The sequence below is a fragment of the Narcine bancroftii genome, chromosome 4, assembly GCF_036971445.1.
Source record: "Narcine bancroftii isolate sNarBan1 chromosome 4, sNarBan1.hap1, whole genome shotgun sequence".
Classification (NCBI taxonomy): Eukaryota; Metazoa; Chordata; class Chondrichthyes; order Torpediniformes; family Narcinidae; genus Narcine; species Narcine bancroftii.
The window spans coordinates 20,490,661-20,508,383 of NC_091472.1; the positions used below are offsets into that span (position 1 = coordinate 20,490,661).

Below are 17,723 nucleotides of genomic sequence, written 5' to 3' on the forward strand. Positions count from 1 at the left end.
GCTGGGAAAAGCTGATGATGATTTACTTTATCTATGCACCTCATATTAGGTTCCCCCAACAACCCACCTCTCCCCCTCCATCCCCTTTGCCTCTGACATTCCAAAAGAAATGTGCCAGCCTATCTGCTTCTCCTTATGATTCAAGACTACCAGAACCAGCAACATTCTTGTGAACCTTTTCTGCACACCTTCCAGCTTAATAACATTTTTCCGATAGCTGGGTGATCAGAATTGCGTACAATACTCCAAATGCTATCTCACCAATATTTTGTACAGTTGCAACATGATGTTCCAGTTCTGGTACTCAAATACCCTGATCGATAAAAGTATGTGTGTCAAATGCCTTCTTCACCACCCTGTTTACCTGTATTACGAACCAACAAATTTTGTTATAAACAAAGGAACAGCAATGGAAAATTCACCAGACAATGGTAAATGCAAAATAATTGTATTTATTAAACTATTAATAACATTGTGTATGTGTGTGTATGTGTGTTTTAGCATCAAACATCTTACGTAGAACTTGAAGATTTTTAAATTGCAGTTCAGAAGTAATTATGAAGCATTTTGAATCATGTCTTCAGACCTCTTTAAAACTCACAACTTTCTTTTGTAAAGCTGTTTTAGAGCAATGTTTAGAGCATTGTTTCTTCATACAGGTGTTTTCAGAAACTCCCTCTTATCTTGCTTAAGAGTTATGGAGTCTGTTTTCCTTGATGATTTCTTTCTTAATCAAGTTTAACCTTTTACCCTGGACACACAAAGTTGCCTGCTTTCCTTAGAGGTAGTCAGAGTGGCTATTTATTTTAAAATACCACTTTTAGTGTTCCTCCTTTTATTAAGGAAAGCACATGCAGCCTTCCTTCTTTTAAAGGAACTGATGGCCTGCTCTTCAACTGGCCCTTTTTTGTCTCTGAATTCGATAATATATTTCTTGCAAATCTCTCACATTACATGGTATGACATCATAACAGCCTTTGAAGTTTTTCTGAACTTTTTAACATTTTCATACTAAAAGCAAAATTTAATCTTTGTCTTCCCAAACTTAAAATCAAAGTAATTATCTTTGTTTGATGTTTCTCTCCTCCAAGAGCGTGGCTTCTGATCTGTCTGTAATTAACCAACAAAATGGCTTCTTGAATAAATTGTCCATTGTTCTCTTCTCAAGAATCACCATAAAATATTTTCATCTCTCTGCTTCAACTGTAGTAACAGCAAACTTCTGTCTCTGAGATTGTCAGCTGCTATCTTCAAAGAATATCTTTCTCAGTGTTTTTAAATGTATTATCTTTGTGCCCTCGAAAACAATCCCACAAAATAACCTTACTAAAACACATAAATATGAAATATAGTGAAACATTAAACTAAACATTAATCATAACACATTCATCACAACCTGGGTCACCACTTTCATGGAACTTTGCAACTGTATTCCTTTCTCTTTGTTCTACACTCCTCAGGGTCCTACCATTCACTCTGTTAATCTTGGCTGGTTTAATCTACCAGAGTGCAATATGTCACACTTGTCACTATGGTAACACTACAAACAATACTTTCTCAAAGGGATAGGCACAAAATTAACTAAGAATCAAAATCACAAGGTTTTTAACCTTTACACCTTTTTTTCTTTTTCCATTGGTATTTAAAGACTAATGAAGTTAGGTTTTCTGACCCAAACTGCTCTCCTACCCACATCTTTATTACCTTTGCTAGTTGGGCCATCTATGGAGTGAGAAATTTCTCTTGGATTCTTTTAATTAGTCCTAATATTGAAGGCAATTGATGAACGTTCAGAAAGAATAGTACAATTACTTTTTATGTGTTTATATGATCAGGAATGTCTGCAAGCGGTAGAAACAATTCCAATAGTAGCTTGGAAAAGAAAATAAGTACTACAAAGACAGTTGAAGCAGAATTAATTGGTAGCTTTTATAAAGGGAAAAATTAATTGGTGGCTTTTTCAAAAGTCCAGCCATAACTGACCAACTTTGCATTCTATGAATAAAGGTTAAATAAAAGGGAACCATATCAAGAGACAAAATAAATATTGTAAAGTTCTTAAATTTATTATTGAGCATGCAAAATACATGCAATAATTTTATTAAATTATGGACTTTTTGTAATTTAGGTCTATGTAATTGCAAAATTGTTCAAACAAATAAACTGATTTTACAAAAAAAGTTCTTGTATCCTAATAACATTAATATAGATAAAAACATCCCTTCCTCAGAAATGCAGCATACAATACACAATGATGCTTTCCATTGCCTTTGTATATCAGCACCAGACTTTTGCTCAACAGCAAATAATTCAAATTTGATAACCCTTAGTGGAAACACTAACAAATGTGAGTGTATCTGAGCAACTCGCCCTGGAAGACCCAATTGAATTTTTGAACTCATTCTGTATGGAAGTTTCAACACAAAGGAATCAATGAGGTCACTGTGGAATTAAGAAAATAATTCATGCATGTTTTTGTGCAAAATATGTTCAGACAATCACTACTGTCTTACTCTGTCATTGCCTTGCATGCCAAGGAGAAAAAAAAAGCAAATTCCTCACCCAAAAGTTCATTTTCTGAAACTCTCACTTTATGTATACATTTTCATTGTTTAAATTTGTTAATTTAGTAGCATGCTTAAACTTAGTAGAAAAAAATAGAATATTTTTTCCACCCTACTCAGAAATTCAGACTTACTGAAAGAGAGCATACAGATGTGTCATTCATGGCATCCTGCATTCTCTTTGATTTCAATTCTTCCTGAAGTTTTTCATTTTCAACCACAACAACCTGCACTCGCTGTTTCACTCCCACAAACTCCTCCTGAATTGGCAAAATGCAAAAAATTGCATGTGAGAAGTTTAATAGTTTAAAATTAAATACATTCAGTAGTAAAAAATATTTAATGTTAACCTCTCCCCATTCAGAATTAAAGTGATATTAATAACACATTTATCAAATTAGATCATATAAAATTGAACTTTCTACTAAAATTTGCTATACAAATCTGAAATGAAACTTTGTGAGAATATTAAACTCTTAAAATTCACACAAACACCTTAATTAATAAAATGCCACCAGATTACTTAAACCACAATGTCTTTGTGGGAATTTAAAATGTCAATACTTGTTTTACATTAAAAAATGTAATGAAACTATCTATTGGACAATTAAACCATCTTGTAAAGTGATTTGTAAACATTGCATGCATCACTACCTTGTTACAAATTAGAAGATTAAAGAAACCTATTAGGCCACACTGGTAAAGTCTAACATATGTTGCATTTTCATACATTTTTTTTGTTTCTCACCAGGCAAGGTGTTTGCTTGCTTCTCGTTGGGAATAGTGAGAGCAGGACTTGAAATGAGAAGAGAACCATTTAAAAAGTACCTGGAAAGGTTTAAATTTCTCCTTGGCTAATTAGCTATAGGCATGAAAGGGAAGGAGAGATTAACTGGAGCAACCACTGTGGTAATGATCAGGTTAAGAGTGGGATTTTGATGCTTTGGCAAGCAGTGGCTCAGGTGGTGATGAGGTGTTGAGGTAAGGACAACTCTGTCGAGGAACAAAAGGATTCAGCAAGGAGGCACAGGTAAGGATAGGTTTTTCTAACTTTTTTTTCCTGTTTCACAGACATTGGAAATGCCAGCCAAGGCATGGGCATGCTCCTCTTGTTGAATGTAGAGAGTTAGAGAAGCAAACAGTATCCTTGATGAATCCACTTGAGAGAAGTGTATTCAAATGGAGCTCCTAACTAACTGTTTTATGGAATTATAGCTGGAGTTGGAAGAACTCTGGATCATTCCAGAAGCTGAGGGGGTGATAGGCAGGAGTTATAGGAATGCTATCACACCCAAGAGGAAAGTAGATGAGTGACAGTCTGGATAAGGAAAGGGACAGACAGTCAGTGCAGGGTATTGCTGTGGCCATTCCCCTCAATAACATATGTACCATTTTAGATACTATTGATGGGGATGACCTACCAGGGACAAGCCACAGTGGGCAGGTCTCTGGCATGGAGTCTGCCCCTATGGCTAAGCTTGGGAGGGAGGAGAAAAGAAGAGCTGTATTGATAGGAAATTAAAGAGATACGAGGTTCTGTGGAAGAGATTGAGAATGTTGCCTCCCTGGTACCAGGGTCTGAGATATCTCAGATTGAGTTCACAGCATTCTCAGGAGGGAGAGTGAACAGCCAGATGTCGTGGTTCATGCAGGGTCCAATGACATGGGTAGTAAGAGTAAGGAGGTCCTGCAAAGAGAGTTCAGAGAGTTAGGCACTAAGTTGAAGGTCAGAACCTCCATGGTTGTGATCTCAGGATTGCTACCCATGCCACATGCTAGTGAGGTTAAAAATAGGAGGATAACATGTGGCTAAATACATTGTACAGGATGGGGGGGGCTTCAGGTTTCTGGATCATTAGGCTCTCTTCCAGGGAAGGCATGTCCTATTCCGGAGGGACAGTTTGTGTCTAAATTGGAGGGGAACTAATATCCTTATAGGAAGGTTTCCGGGTGTGCTCCATGAGGGATTAATTGGATTTGCATGGGGATGGGAACCAGAGTACCAGAGCAGATAGTCAAGTAGAAGATGAAAAAGATGATGTTAAGACTGAATATAGAGACAGAAAAGGTTGTGTATGGTGGAAATAATGTTCTCAGATGTATCTATTTCAATGCAAAGAGTGTTGTGGGAAAGGCAGACAAGCTTAGAGGGTGAATTGCCATATGGAATTATGACAGTGCCATTAGTGAAACTTAGTAATAGGAGGGATAGAACTGGCAGCTCAATGTTCCAGGCTTCCATTGCTTTAGACGTTATAGAATGGGGTGGGGGGGGGGGAAGATATGAAAGGAGAGAGGAGTGGCATTGCTCGTCAGGGAAAATATCACAGCTGTGATCAGACAGGACAAACCAGAGGGCTCATCTACTGAGACTATATGGATGAAGTAGGAGGACATTAATGGGGCTGTGTTATAGGAACATAGGAAGTATGAACAGGAGTAGGCCAAAAATGGCCCATCGAGCCTGCTCCGCCATTCAATACGATCATGGCTGATCTAATTTATGACCTAACTCCACCTACCTGCCTTCTCCCCATATCCCCTAATTCCTCTATCGTGTAAAAATTTATCTAACCGAATTTTAAATATGTTTAATGAGGCAGCCTCAACCACTTCCCTGGTTAGAGAATTCCAAACATTCACTAGTCTCTGGGAAAAACTATTTTTCCTCATCTCTGTCCTAAATCTACTCCCCTGTATCTTGAGACTGTGTCCTCTCGTTTTCGTTTCCCCGGCCAGCTCAAAAAACATTCCTACATCTATCCTATCCATACCCTTCATAATCCTATATGTTTCTATAAGATCTCCTCTCATTCTTCTGAACTCGAGCGAATACAATCCTAGATGATTTAATCTTTCATCATGTCAACCCCTTCATCCCAGGGATCAACCTAGTAAACCTCCTCTGGACCGTCTCCAAAGCCAGTATATCCTTCCTCAAATATGGAGACCAGAACTGGACACAGTACTCCAGGTGCGGTCTCACCAGTAGCTTATACAGTTTCAACATTACCTCTCTACTCCTGAATTCAATTCCTCTAGCGATGAAGGTCAACATTCCATTTGCCTTCTTAATAACCTGCTGCACCTGCAACCTAACTTTTTGCGATTCATGCACAAGCACTCCCAAGTCCCTCTGCACAACAGCATGTTGTAGTTTTTCACCCTTTAAATAATATTCAGCTCTTTTATTTTTCTTGCCAAAGTGGATAACCTCACACTTACTAACATTGTACTCCATCTGCCAGACCTTTGCCACTCATCCAGCTTAACTATATCCCTCTGCAGACTCTCCACATCCTCATTACAATTTGCTCTTCCACTCAATTTGGTGTCATCCGCAAACTTGGCTACACCATTTTGTCCCCTCCTCCAAGTCATCAATGTAAATGATGAAGAGTTGTGGGCCTAACACTGACCCCTGTGGCACCCCACTTACCACTCTCTGCCAACCTGAAAAACTCCCATTTATCCCGGCTCTCTGCCTCCTGTCAGACAACCAATTTTCAATCCAGGCCAATATACTTCCCCAGACTCCACTTTCCTGTAACTTACTGATAAGTCTCTTGTGCGGCACCTTATCAAACGTTTTCTGGAAATCCAAATATACAACATCAACCTGTTCCCCTCTATCCACCGCACCCATTATATCCTCAAAGAATCCTAACAAGTTTGTCAAACAAGATTTTCCCTTTCTAAAACCATGCTGCGTCTGCCTGATTGAACCCTTACGTTCCAAAATTTTCACTATTTCATCTTTAATGACGGCTTCAAGCATTTTTCCAACTACAGACGTCATGCTAATTGGCCGATAATTTCCAGTCTTCTGCCTACATCCCTTCTAAAAAAGTGGCGTGACATTTGCTGTCTTCCAGTCTGCCGGGACCTGCCAAGAATCCAAGGAATTTTGGTATATGACCACCAATGCATCAACTATAACTTTTGCCATTTCCTTCAGAATCCTTGGATGCATATCATCAGGACCAGGTGATTTGTCTGGCTTTAGTCCCATTAGTTTCTCCATCACTACTTCCTTTGTAACAACTATTTTATCAAGGCCCTCCCCAACGTTCGCATCCTTAACTCCGCACTTGGGCATGCTGGACGCGTCTTCCACCGTGAAGACTGACACAAAATATTTGTTTAATGCCTCATCCATTTCCTCATTTTTTGCTACCAGTTTTCCTTTCTCATCCTCCAAGGGTCCTATGTTAACTCTGGCCACCCTCTTCCATTTTATATATTTATAAAATTTTTTATTTCTGTTTTTATATTTTGTGCCAATTTACTTTCATAATCCTTTTTCCCATTTCTTATTACCCGCTTTGTAACCCCTTGTTGTCTCTTAAAGTTTTCCCAATCTTCCAGTCTCCCATTGCTCTTTGCAGCTTTGTACATCTGCGCCTTCAATTTTATACTCTCCTTTATTTCCTTTGTTAACCACGGTTGATTTTTCCCTCCCTTGCTGCCCTTTTTCCTGACCAGAATATATTTTTGTTGAGCATTACAAAATATTTCTTTGAAAATCTTCCACTGTTCCTCAACTGTTTCATCAATTAGCCTGTGCTCCCAGTCCACTCTGCCCAATTCCTCCCTCATCCTATGGTAGTCACCCCTGTTTAAGCATAATATATTAGCTTTAGATCTATTTCCCCTTCCATCTGAATGAGAAATTCAATCATACTATGAGCGCTATTTCCCAGATGGTCTCTAACTATTACATCATTTACTCTACCTATCTCATTGCACAACACTTGACCCAGGAGAACATTTTCTCTTGTGGGTTCCTTAGCCTGCTGCTCAAGAAAGCTATCGCGGATGCATTCTATGAAGTCCTCTTCCAGACTCCCACGACCAACTTGATTTTCCCCAATCTATGTGGAAGTTAAAGTCCACCATGACTACTGCCGTATCATTATTACATGCCTCACTTATCTCTATTTTTTTCCTGTGCCACTAAGCTATTGTTATTTGGTGGGCGATAGAGAACACCCACCAATAATATTTTCCCTTTGTTATTCTTTATCTCTACCCAAATGGACTCAACATTATGCTCTTTAGATCTTATATCATTCCTCACTACTGCCTGGAGCTCATCTTTGATTAAGAGTGCAACTCCACCTTCCCTACCATCCTGTCTATCTCTTTGCACCACCTGATACCCTTAAAAGTTTAATTCCCATTTAGGGTCACCTTGTAGCCATATTTCCGTGATGGCTACCAAATCATAGGCATGGGTTCCGATTTGCACCTCAAGTTCACTAACCTTATTTCTAATACTGCGAGCATTCAGATAAAGTGCCCTGATGCTCTTTGTCCTTTTAATATCTAGTGACTTCTGTAACCTTTTCTTTTGATTTTTCTGCCCACTATTTTTCTTTGTAATTTTCTTAAGACTATCATTGACCCGAAAACTCACTGCACCATCTGATTTTTTACTTTCTCCTCCCATTAGTTTTCCTATTTTACTTTTCCTGGCCATTACTTTATCTTCCCTACCCTTTTCCCTATCACTCTGGTTCCCATACCCCTGCCAAATTAGTTTAAACCTTGCCCCACTGCTGTACCAAACATACTTGCCAAAATGTTGACACCTTTTGGATTTAGGTGCAACCTGTCCCTCTTGTAAAGATCATGCCTTCCCCAAAAGAGATCCCAATGATCCAAGAAGCCAAATCCTTGCCTTATACACCAGCACCTCAGCCACATGTTCATTTCCTTATCCTTACATTCTTTTCATCACTTGCATTTGGAACAGGTAGTAATCCCGAGATCACCACCCTAGCGTTCCTGTCTTTCAGCTTTTGTCCCAGCTCACTGTAATCCCTTTTCATTACCTCCTCCCTTTTCTTGTCAATGTCGTTTATAGACCATCCAATGGTCAGCAAGAATTGGAGGAGCAAACCACTGGACTTGAGTTTTGTCAAATGTGTTCAGGAAAGTTATCTACATCAATATATTGAAGAACCAACTACAGAGAGTCCAATACTGGATCTCTTATTAGGGAATGAGACAGAATAGGTGAAAGAAGTATGTGCAGGGAACATTGGGTCTAAACTGGAGAAAGGCCAATTTTAAGGAAATGAGAAGGGATACAGAAAGAGTGGATTGGGATAGGTTATTTTCTGGCAAGAATGTGCTCGGTAAGAGGAAAGTGGAAGACCTCTAAAGGTAAAATTTTGAGAGTAAAGAGTTTGTATGTTCCTGAAAGGATTAAAGGCAGGGTTAACATGGCGAGCTCTCCACTGGCCACCGAGACAGAGGTGCACCAAAGAATAGGTACAAGGACTGCCTAAAGAAATCTCTTGGTACCTGCCACACTGACCACCGCCAGTAGGCTGATATCGCCTCAAACCGTGCATCTTGGCGCCTCACAGTTCAGCGGGCAGAAACCTCCTTTGAAGAAGACCGCAGAGCCCACCTCACTGATAAAAGACAAAGGAGGAAAAACCCAACACCCAACCCCAATCAACCAATTTTCCCTTGCAACCGCTGCAACCGTGTCTGCCTGTCCCGCATCGGACTTGTCAGCCACAAACGAGCCTGCAGCTGACGTGGACATTACCCCTCCATAAATCTTCGTCCGTGAACCCAAGCCAAAGAAAAAAGAAGAAAGAAAGAAGAACAGGCATAAGGAACCTTGAGGGATATTGGAGATCTGGTTAAGAAGGGAGAGGTGTATAACAGTCGATAAGGAGCAAATGAGTATATAAGGTGTATAAAAAATGCAGGAAAAAAACTTCAGAACAAAATCAGGAGCACCAAAAGGAGACACAAGGTTACTTTGGCAGACAAGGCCAAGGAAAATCCTAAGGACTTCTACAGATATAGTGAGAGCAAAAGGATAGTAAGAGACAAAACTGGTCCTCCTGAAGTTCAGATTGGTCAGCTATGTATGAAGCCAGGAGAGATCTTAAATGGGTCTTTTGCATCTGTATTTACTTGAGAAACTGGTACAGAGTTAAGAAAAGAGGCAAACAAGCAGTTTCATGGAATCTGAGCACATTAAAGAGAAGGAGGTGCTTGCTGTGTTAAAGTGAATACATTGGATAAATCCCCAGGGCCTGATAAGACATTCATCCAGCCTTGATCGCGGCTAGTGGAGAAATTTCAGGGGCTCCAGCAGTTATGTTTATAACGTCCTTAGCCATAGGTGAAGTGCCAGAGGATTGGGCAGTAGCTCATAGAACATTACAGCACAGTGCAGGCCCATTGGCCGACAATAATGTAGCGATTCATGATGTCTCATTGTTTCAAAAAAGGAACCCAGGAACTTCTCAGCCAGTGAGCTTGGCATCAGTAGGAGACAACTTATTGGAAGGTGTTCTAAGAAATGGGATGTACATGTATTTGGATAGTTTGGGACTGATTAGGGATAGTCTATGTGGCTTTGTGCGTGGTAGGTAGCATTTAACAAATCTATTAGAAGATGTTACCAGGAAAGTTGATGAAGGAAATATGGTTTCTCTTTATGTGAAGGATAACGTTTCTACATTTGTAGAGAATTCCTCTAGCAATAAATAATAAAATTGCTCAATTTCATAATGTTTTGCTGTTTGTGAATCAGGACTTCAGCTATGGGGAAAGATTGGGTTGACCTGAAGTTAAGTAAGATAAGGAGGCAAACATAGGGAAGATAGGAGTACCAAAAACAAGAACACACAGGTTACAGACAAAAAAAAAGCAGTGATTGAAAACTGGAACTTGCTGCCATAGGAGGTGGCAGAATCAGATACAATTGTTACATTTTAGAGGCATTTATGGAAACATTAAAACAGGCGTTGAAGGAGATGGACCAAATACAGGAAAATGAGATTGGTGAAGGTGATTTTAAAAAATTCATGTACCTGGTGGACTAAAGAGCCTGTTTCGAAGCTGTTCAATTCTATGAATCTCTGTCTATTGCTTGAGTGTGTGTGCTAGCTGAAATGCCTTCAAACTCCCTCAGCCAAGAGATCAAGAAAAATCAATTATTTATTTTTAGAGCAAGCGAAACATTTAAAAAAAAACACTGTAGATGCAGGAAATACAAAATAAAAAGTGAAAATGTAAAAACCTTATCAGGCAAAATTAACATTTACTGTTTCTCTTTCCACAGCAGCTGTTTAACTTGAGTACATTTCAACATTTCCTGCTTTTAATTATTATTTCTAGACACTGGCCCATCTATTAACCATCAACACAGGGGCAGTCTTGATGCACTCATAAATGAGTAATCAAGAACCTGTTTGTGTGGTGCCAGACAACAATCTTGTTCTCAACATCGGAAGACCAAAGAGCTTGTGGACTTTAGGAAGGGAAGGCCAAAGGACACACACTTGTCTTCAATGATGGGACAAGGCCCTGGTAATGCATGAACTGGAAGTTCCCTCCTGGAGCCAGCACAGAAGCAACCATGAGGAAGGCACACGAATGCCTCTACTTCCACAGGAGTCTGAGGAGATTTGGCATGTTTTCAAATACTCCATCATACAGGTGTACCATGGAAAGTATACTGATCGGTTGCACGCTGGATGCATTACAGCCTGGTTTGAAAACTCAAATATCCAGGAACACAGGTTTCAGAAAGTATCAAACCTAGCCACATCCATTATGGGTACAGACCTTCCATCCATTAAAGACGCCATTAGTTAATGTCATAAAGGATCCATCCACATCACCCTGGTCACAATTTATTCTTGCTTCTACCTTCAAGCAGAAAGTATGACACCTCTAGGTTCAAAAACAATTATTCTTTTGCAAATGTCTATCAGGGTCTTGAACTACCCCTTAAGACCCTAACGCTAAACCAGGCCAGGACTGCCTTCTTGTTAGCGTCAGAGACCTACAATGCGGAAATGGGCCCTTCCCTACTGTGAGTGTTTTTCTGAGTACAATTTCTAATAGTACTTGCTATTGTCTGTATAATCGTGGCCAATGTAACTATCAGCTGATTCTGAGACAAGCAACAAGATCAAGACAAAAACTTCTCTCTGCGACCTTTCTACCATCTCCCTGCCTGCTGCTGGCCTTATGCAGAATCCATAATCTTTCTCCAATGTGCAAAGTGTCAGATTTAAGCCGATGAATGTGACTATAAAATTCATGAGAGTGGTATCATCGTCTAACATTCGCAGGTTATCATCCAGGTGGTATCTCCTGGATCAATGAGAAGTACAAAAAAATTAATGTCACGTGGCAGCCCGCAATTGTGGAGGTCGGGACGGCAGCAGACGCAAAGATCACTAAAGCGACTCCCAGGACAACGAACCGGCGGGGGTAGAAGCTGGGGCAGCATCAGACCAACAGCCCTAAAATGGCATTGGTCAAGCTGCCCAGCTAACTCAGAAGAAACAGTCTGGGAAAGAAGGGTATTCATATGTTCCCACCCGCTACTGTTATTTAGATGGCTGACTTAGTCAATCAGCAAAAACGGCGGGAACTTGAACAGTATAAAAGCAGCCTTTACAAATTGTACATCATCTTCATTCGGTGCATACAAATTTAGTAAAGTCCAAGTTTCAAAAAACAATTTACAATTCACCTTCAAAACTCTTCCAACATTTTCAAAAACACACTCCAAAATAAAAGGTATCCTCTTATGTACCAAAATTGCCACTCCCTTAGCCTTAGAATTAAAAGAGGATGCCAAACCATGTCCAACCCAGTCTCTTTCAGTTTCAAATGTTCTTTTTCCATCAAATGTGTCTCCATAGGAAAGCAATATCCACTTTCATCTTCTTAATGTACTCCAAAACACATTTCCTCTTTATTGGATGATTCATCCCTTTAACAAAATTCAATTTACTAATTTTATCTTAAAAAAAACTTTTAACACAACCAACCCACAAGCGCACTGAAGCTCCAGTAAAAAAAATTAACCCCCCAAACCCCCATGAAGAAAAAACCCACAAAAGTGGTGCCCTCCTCTATTGACTGGGTGTGGTCTAAACCACTAGTAGCAGATGACTTCAGAAGTTATAGTGCCATCCACCCTCCCTAGTTGATATTCATATATCTCAATATTTCACTTAAATATCAATCTCAATTCAATCCACCACCCCCACAACTCCACCAGATTGCTCCTGAACATCAACTGCAGCAGCAGGTGGGTTCTCCTCTACCTTCCGGTTCGAATGCCGATTTCAACCATTTTTCTTGCTACTCCCGTTCGCAGCACCATTGATTTCTGTAACTCAAAACTCTGAAAATTATTTGGCAAAAAATTAGCAAAACACAAAGCATCAGCCTCATCATCAAAAAATTCAGCCTTCTTTTCTTCTTTGGCTTGGCTTCACGGACGAAGATTAATGGAGGGGTAACGTCCACGTCAGCTGCAGGCTCGTTTGTGGCTGACAAGTCCGATGCGGGACAGGCAGACACGGTTGCAACAGTTGCAAGGGAAAATTGGTTGGTTGGGGTTGGGTGTTGGGTTTTTCCTCCTTTGTCTTTTGTCAGTGAGGTGGGCTCTGCGGTCTTCTTCAAAGGAGGTTGCTGCCCGCCGAACTGTGAGGCGCCAAGATGCACAGTTTGAGGCGAGATCAGCCCACTGGCGGTGGTCAATGTGGCAGGCACCAAGAGATTTCTTTAGGCAGTCCTTGTACCTCTTCTTTGGTGCACCTCTGTCTCGGTGGCCAGTGGAGAGCTCGCCATATAACATGATCTTGGGAAGGCGATGGTCCTCCATTCTGGAGACGTGACCTACCCAGCGCAGTTGGATCTTCAGCACCGTGGATTCGATGCTTTCGGCCTCTGCCATCTCGAATACTTCGATGTTGGAGATGAAGTCGCTCCAATGAATGTTGAGGATGGAGCGGAGACAACGCTGGTGGAAGTGTTCTAGGAGCCGTAGGTGATTCCGGTAGAGGACCCATGATTCGGAGCCGAACAGGAGTGTGGGTATGACAATGGCTCTGTATACGCTAATCTTTGTGAGGTTTTTCAGTTAATTGTTTTTCCAGACTCTTTTGTGTAGTCTTCCAAAGGCGCTATTTGCCTTGGCGAGTCTGTTGTCTATCTCGTTGTCGATCCTTGCATCCGATGAAATGGTGCAGCCGAGATAGGTAAACTGGTTGACCGCTTTGAGTTTTATGTGCCCGATGGAGATGTGGGGGGGCTGGTAGTCACGGTGGGGAGCTGGCTGATGGAGGACCTCAGTTTTCTACAGGCTGACTTCCAGGCCAAACATAAAACACCTTCAACACAGCAGGATGCCTAAAAGAAAACCAATAACCCTTCTTCCATAACACAGTTTTTGCAATTAAATTCTTTCCGACGACGTATCACACCTTGACTCAGATCTGGATAGAAAAGGACTCGACATCCCTGGATTATCATAGGGCCTTGATTCTGCCGAGCTTTCTGAATTGACAAATCGTAAAATTAACTCACGACCTTGATATCTTAAACAAGAATAAGAACTGCACGTGGAGATTGATCAAGAAAAGGTTTTCTTCGTAACGCTCTATGTGCTCTATCCAATTCCAATCCTTCAGGAAAAGCATCTTTTCCCAACACTTCAGGAATCCATTTCCGAAAAAACTTCACTGGATCCGTTCCTTCAAAATCTTCTGGCAAACCCACTGTTTTAACATTGTTACGTCTGCTTTGATTTTCCAACGAATTGATCTACGGCATAAACTCACACTTTTGAACCTTCCAATCTGTTAAACAGTGTTCCAAATAATCTATTCGTTCAGTATATTAATCTACAGTATCAGTTCAATCACGAAATGCTCGCTTAATATCCTTAAATTCCCCCTGAACCACATTCACTTCTCTTAAACATTTAACCACATCTTGCTTAATCAATGCCACTTCACCTCTTAATTCAGGAAATTGAAGCTCACTTTCTTGAAAACCTTGAGTAACTTGAACAGCCATATTATCCATACATCGCATAAAGTCCTCTGAAACAGAAAGTATAGTATCTTCTTCCAACTGCACTGTTTTGAAAGTCTGTAGAGTTGGAGATATACTTCTAGAAGTGTTTGAAACATTTAAGGCCTACCTTTAATAAGTCTGGCAGCTTTCAGTATCAAATCCAAGTCTTCGTCAGGGTATTCCTCCATCGCCTCTTCTTCTCCTTCCACCATTAAAGCAGATGTGGCTGCAGACGCTGCCCGGGGCTCCTGACTCCGGGTTAACATCCCCTCCCATGTAGGTCCGACATGTTCGGAGTGTCAGGGGAGGGTCGGCATTGTTGTCAGGGCCCGTTCTGAAATAACGCGCATGCCCAGTCCTGACTGGGTCCCGCGATCGAGGCCTGACATTTCTACCGTCGGGCTCGGCACGTCGGAAGTTAGTCCGACGTGCTCGAGATCTCAATCGGGTGTCAGGTCCCCACTCGCAGAGGCCTCCACACGTCCCCAGGAGCGTGCTCTGGGTCATGAACGCATCGCTCCTCGGATGAACAGGCAGTGGCGGCGCCATCTTGTGTCGAAGGTGCTGGAGTCAACATTAACTTCGCTTGGCTGATCTTCAAGGTATTCAGATACTCCAAAATCGATCTCTGGGGATCCTTCAACGAGGTATGCCTCAGTTCCTCTGCATTTCCCTCTCCTTTAAAATGTGCTGTTTTTGAAGTTTGACTTTTAATGGCTCTCATTATAACTGTCAAAGTCTTTAAAATCTTATAAGAAACACTTCTAATATTTTAACAGTTTTTAAAATTCGGGTATTAAATATTCAACTGGGGAGAGGTGGAATCTCACGTCTACTCCCTACGCCATCTTGCCATGCACCTTTTTAAATATGAACCAATCAAATAAGAATATAATGGTAGGTGGGGACTTTCATTGCTGTTTGAATCCACTGTTGGATAAATCTCCAAAAATTGTTAAGAAAACTAAGATGGCCAAAGGGTGGTAGAAGTGATGGAGGAATTGAATTTGGTTGATATTTGGTGCCGTATTCACCAGCCCAAGAAGGATTATTCATTTTATTCTGCTCATCATGAATCATTTTCTAGAATAGATCTCCTTTTGGTCTCAGCTCATCTACAGGGAAGGGTTGATTTGGCAGAATATAAAAGTAGAATATTGTCAGATCATTCTTTATTATTGATTTCTTGTGACATCGCTGAGAAAGTTGACAGAAATTATCGTTGGAGGATGTTACTTAGACAACCTCAATTTGTTGTGTTTCTAAAGGACCAGATTAAACTCATTTTGGAGATAAATGAGGGATCAGTACAGAGTAAATTTACATTGTGGGAAGCTTTGAAAGCATATTTGAGAGGTCAAATTATTAGTTATACGGCTAGAGTGAAAAAGCAATATACAGTGGAACTTTCTGAGTTAGAGAAAGAGATTTAAAATTTAAAGAAAATGTTTCAGGAGAATGCAATGGAAGATAGTAAGATAGAGTTATCTAATTTGAAACTTCGTTATGAAACGAAACAAACTTATAATTATGAAAAATTGCTTTTGAGATCAAAACAATGGTATTATGAGTTAGGTGAAAGAGCAGAAAGTATTAGCACGGCAGTTGAAAACTGAACAAACTTCCAGAATAATCAATGCAATATGTGGAAACTTAGGTGTTACTTATAAACCACAGGAGATAAATGAGGAATTTCATACTTTTTAAACAGGATTTATATACATCTGAAGATAATGTGGATATTGAACTGATTGACAGTTTTTTGTCTAATTTGAACTTAGCTTCTTTGGATGAGCAGAGGTAGATTTGTTAGATACATCGTTTACGGATTTTGAATTAAAAGAGGCGCTACAAGCTATGCTGATTGGTAAATCACCTGGTGAGGATGGATTTACGGTAGAATTTTATAAAGAATTTCATGATTTCTTGTTTCCAGTGTATATGGATGCATTGAAGCAAGTAACAGATACTGGGTTATTTCCTGAATCATTTTTGAGAGCTTTGATAACAGTTATACCAAAGAGAGAGATCCATTGAAAGTTGGTTCTTATAGACCTATATCTTTACTTAATGTCAACTATAAGATTGTAGCAAAAGCTTTGGCAAATAGACTGAAAAATTATTTTACCAAAATTAGTGCATGTGGATCAAACGGGGTTTATTAAAAATAGATACTCAGTTTATAATATTACTAAATTAATTACAATAATTAATGCGTCAAGACAAGAAGTTAATCAAGCAATGATATTAGCATTAGATGCCGAGAAAGTTTTTGATTGAGTTGAGTGGAAATTTTTATTTAAAGTGTTGGAGAGATTTAAATTTGGACCGTCTTTTATTGGTTGGGTTAAGGCGTTATACGAGTCCTTCTGCACAGGTAGTGACAAATGGTCAGATTTCTCAAGTATTTACTTTGTACAGATCAAATAGACAGGGCTGTCCATTGTCGCCAGCCTTATTTGCATTAGTTATAGAACCTTTAGCCCAGGCAATTAGACAAAATGTAAATATTCAAGGCATTACAATTGGGCAACGAGAGTATAAACTCAATTTATTTGCAGATGATGTGTTGATATGTTTATCTAAACCTAAGAATTCATTACAACCTTCACAAGAATTGTTAAAATATTATAGGTCAATGTCAGGGTATAAAGTAAACTGGGATAAAAGTGAGATATTACCGATATCTGACGAAGATTACTCAGATTGATTACTCAAATTACTAAATTTAATTATTGATAAGGAATTTAAGAATCTGTATGGTTTAAATTACTTATCTTAGTTAAATAAAATTAAATCTGATTTGAATCGATGGAAGAATTTACCATTGACATTAATTGGGCGAGTAAATCCGGTATGAGGGAAATATTTTAAAGATATCAGGTACGTAATTTTTTTAAGATATCAGGTACGTAATTTTTTTAAGATATCAGGTACATAATTTTTTTTAAATGAATAAGTTTGGGCGAGAAATTATATTACCAATACAATCGAAGTTTGAAATATTGCTTATGGATAAAGGAAAGGGTTTGTTTCTGAAATGCATTCGTTGTTACAATCAAAAATGAAGAAGGTAGATGTATTGAGAGTAAGAGATAAATGGGAACAGGACTTAGCTATGTTTATTCTTGAGAAGGTATGGTCTGATTTATGTTTACATAATGTTACAAAATTAAATAACGTGCGTTATAATTAAGTTAAATATAATTTTTTACATCCGTTATATTTAACTCCTGAAAAGTTCAAGAGGTATGGCTTGAGAGATTCTGATTTGGGTTTTAGGTGTGGAGATAAGAT

General features: G+C 39.5%; 1 protein-coding gene across 4 annotated transcripts in view; it reads right to left on the reverse strand.

The window, feature by feature from the left end:
- sdccag8 (SHH signaling and ciliogenesis regulator sdccag8) overlaps nt 1–17,723 on the reverse strand; it is a 497,941-nt gene that overhangs the window by 442,417 nt on the left and 37,801 nt on the right. For all 4 annotated transcript variants that reach the window (XM_069930903.1, XM_069930905.1, XM_069930904.1 and 1 more), the window contains exon 5: nt 2,699–2,824. In XM_069930903.1, coding sequence (XP_069787004.1) covers nt 2,699–2,824 — 126 coding nt within the window. The remainder of the gene's footprint in view (nt 1–2,698; nt 2,825–17,723) is intronic.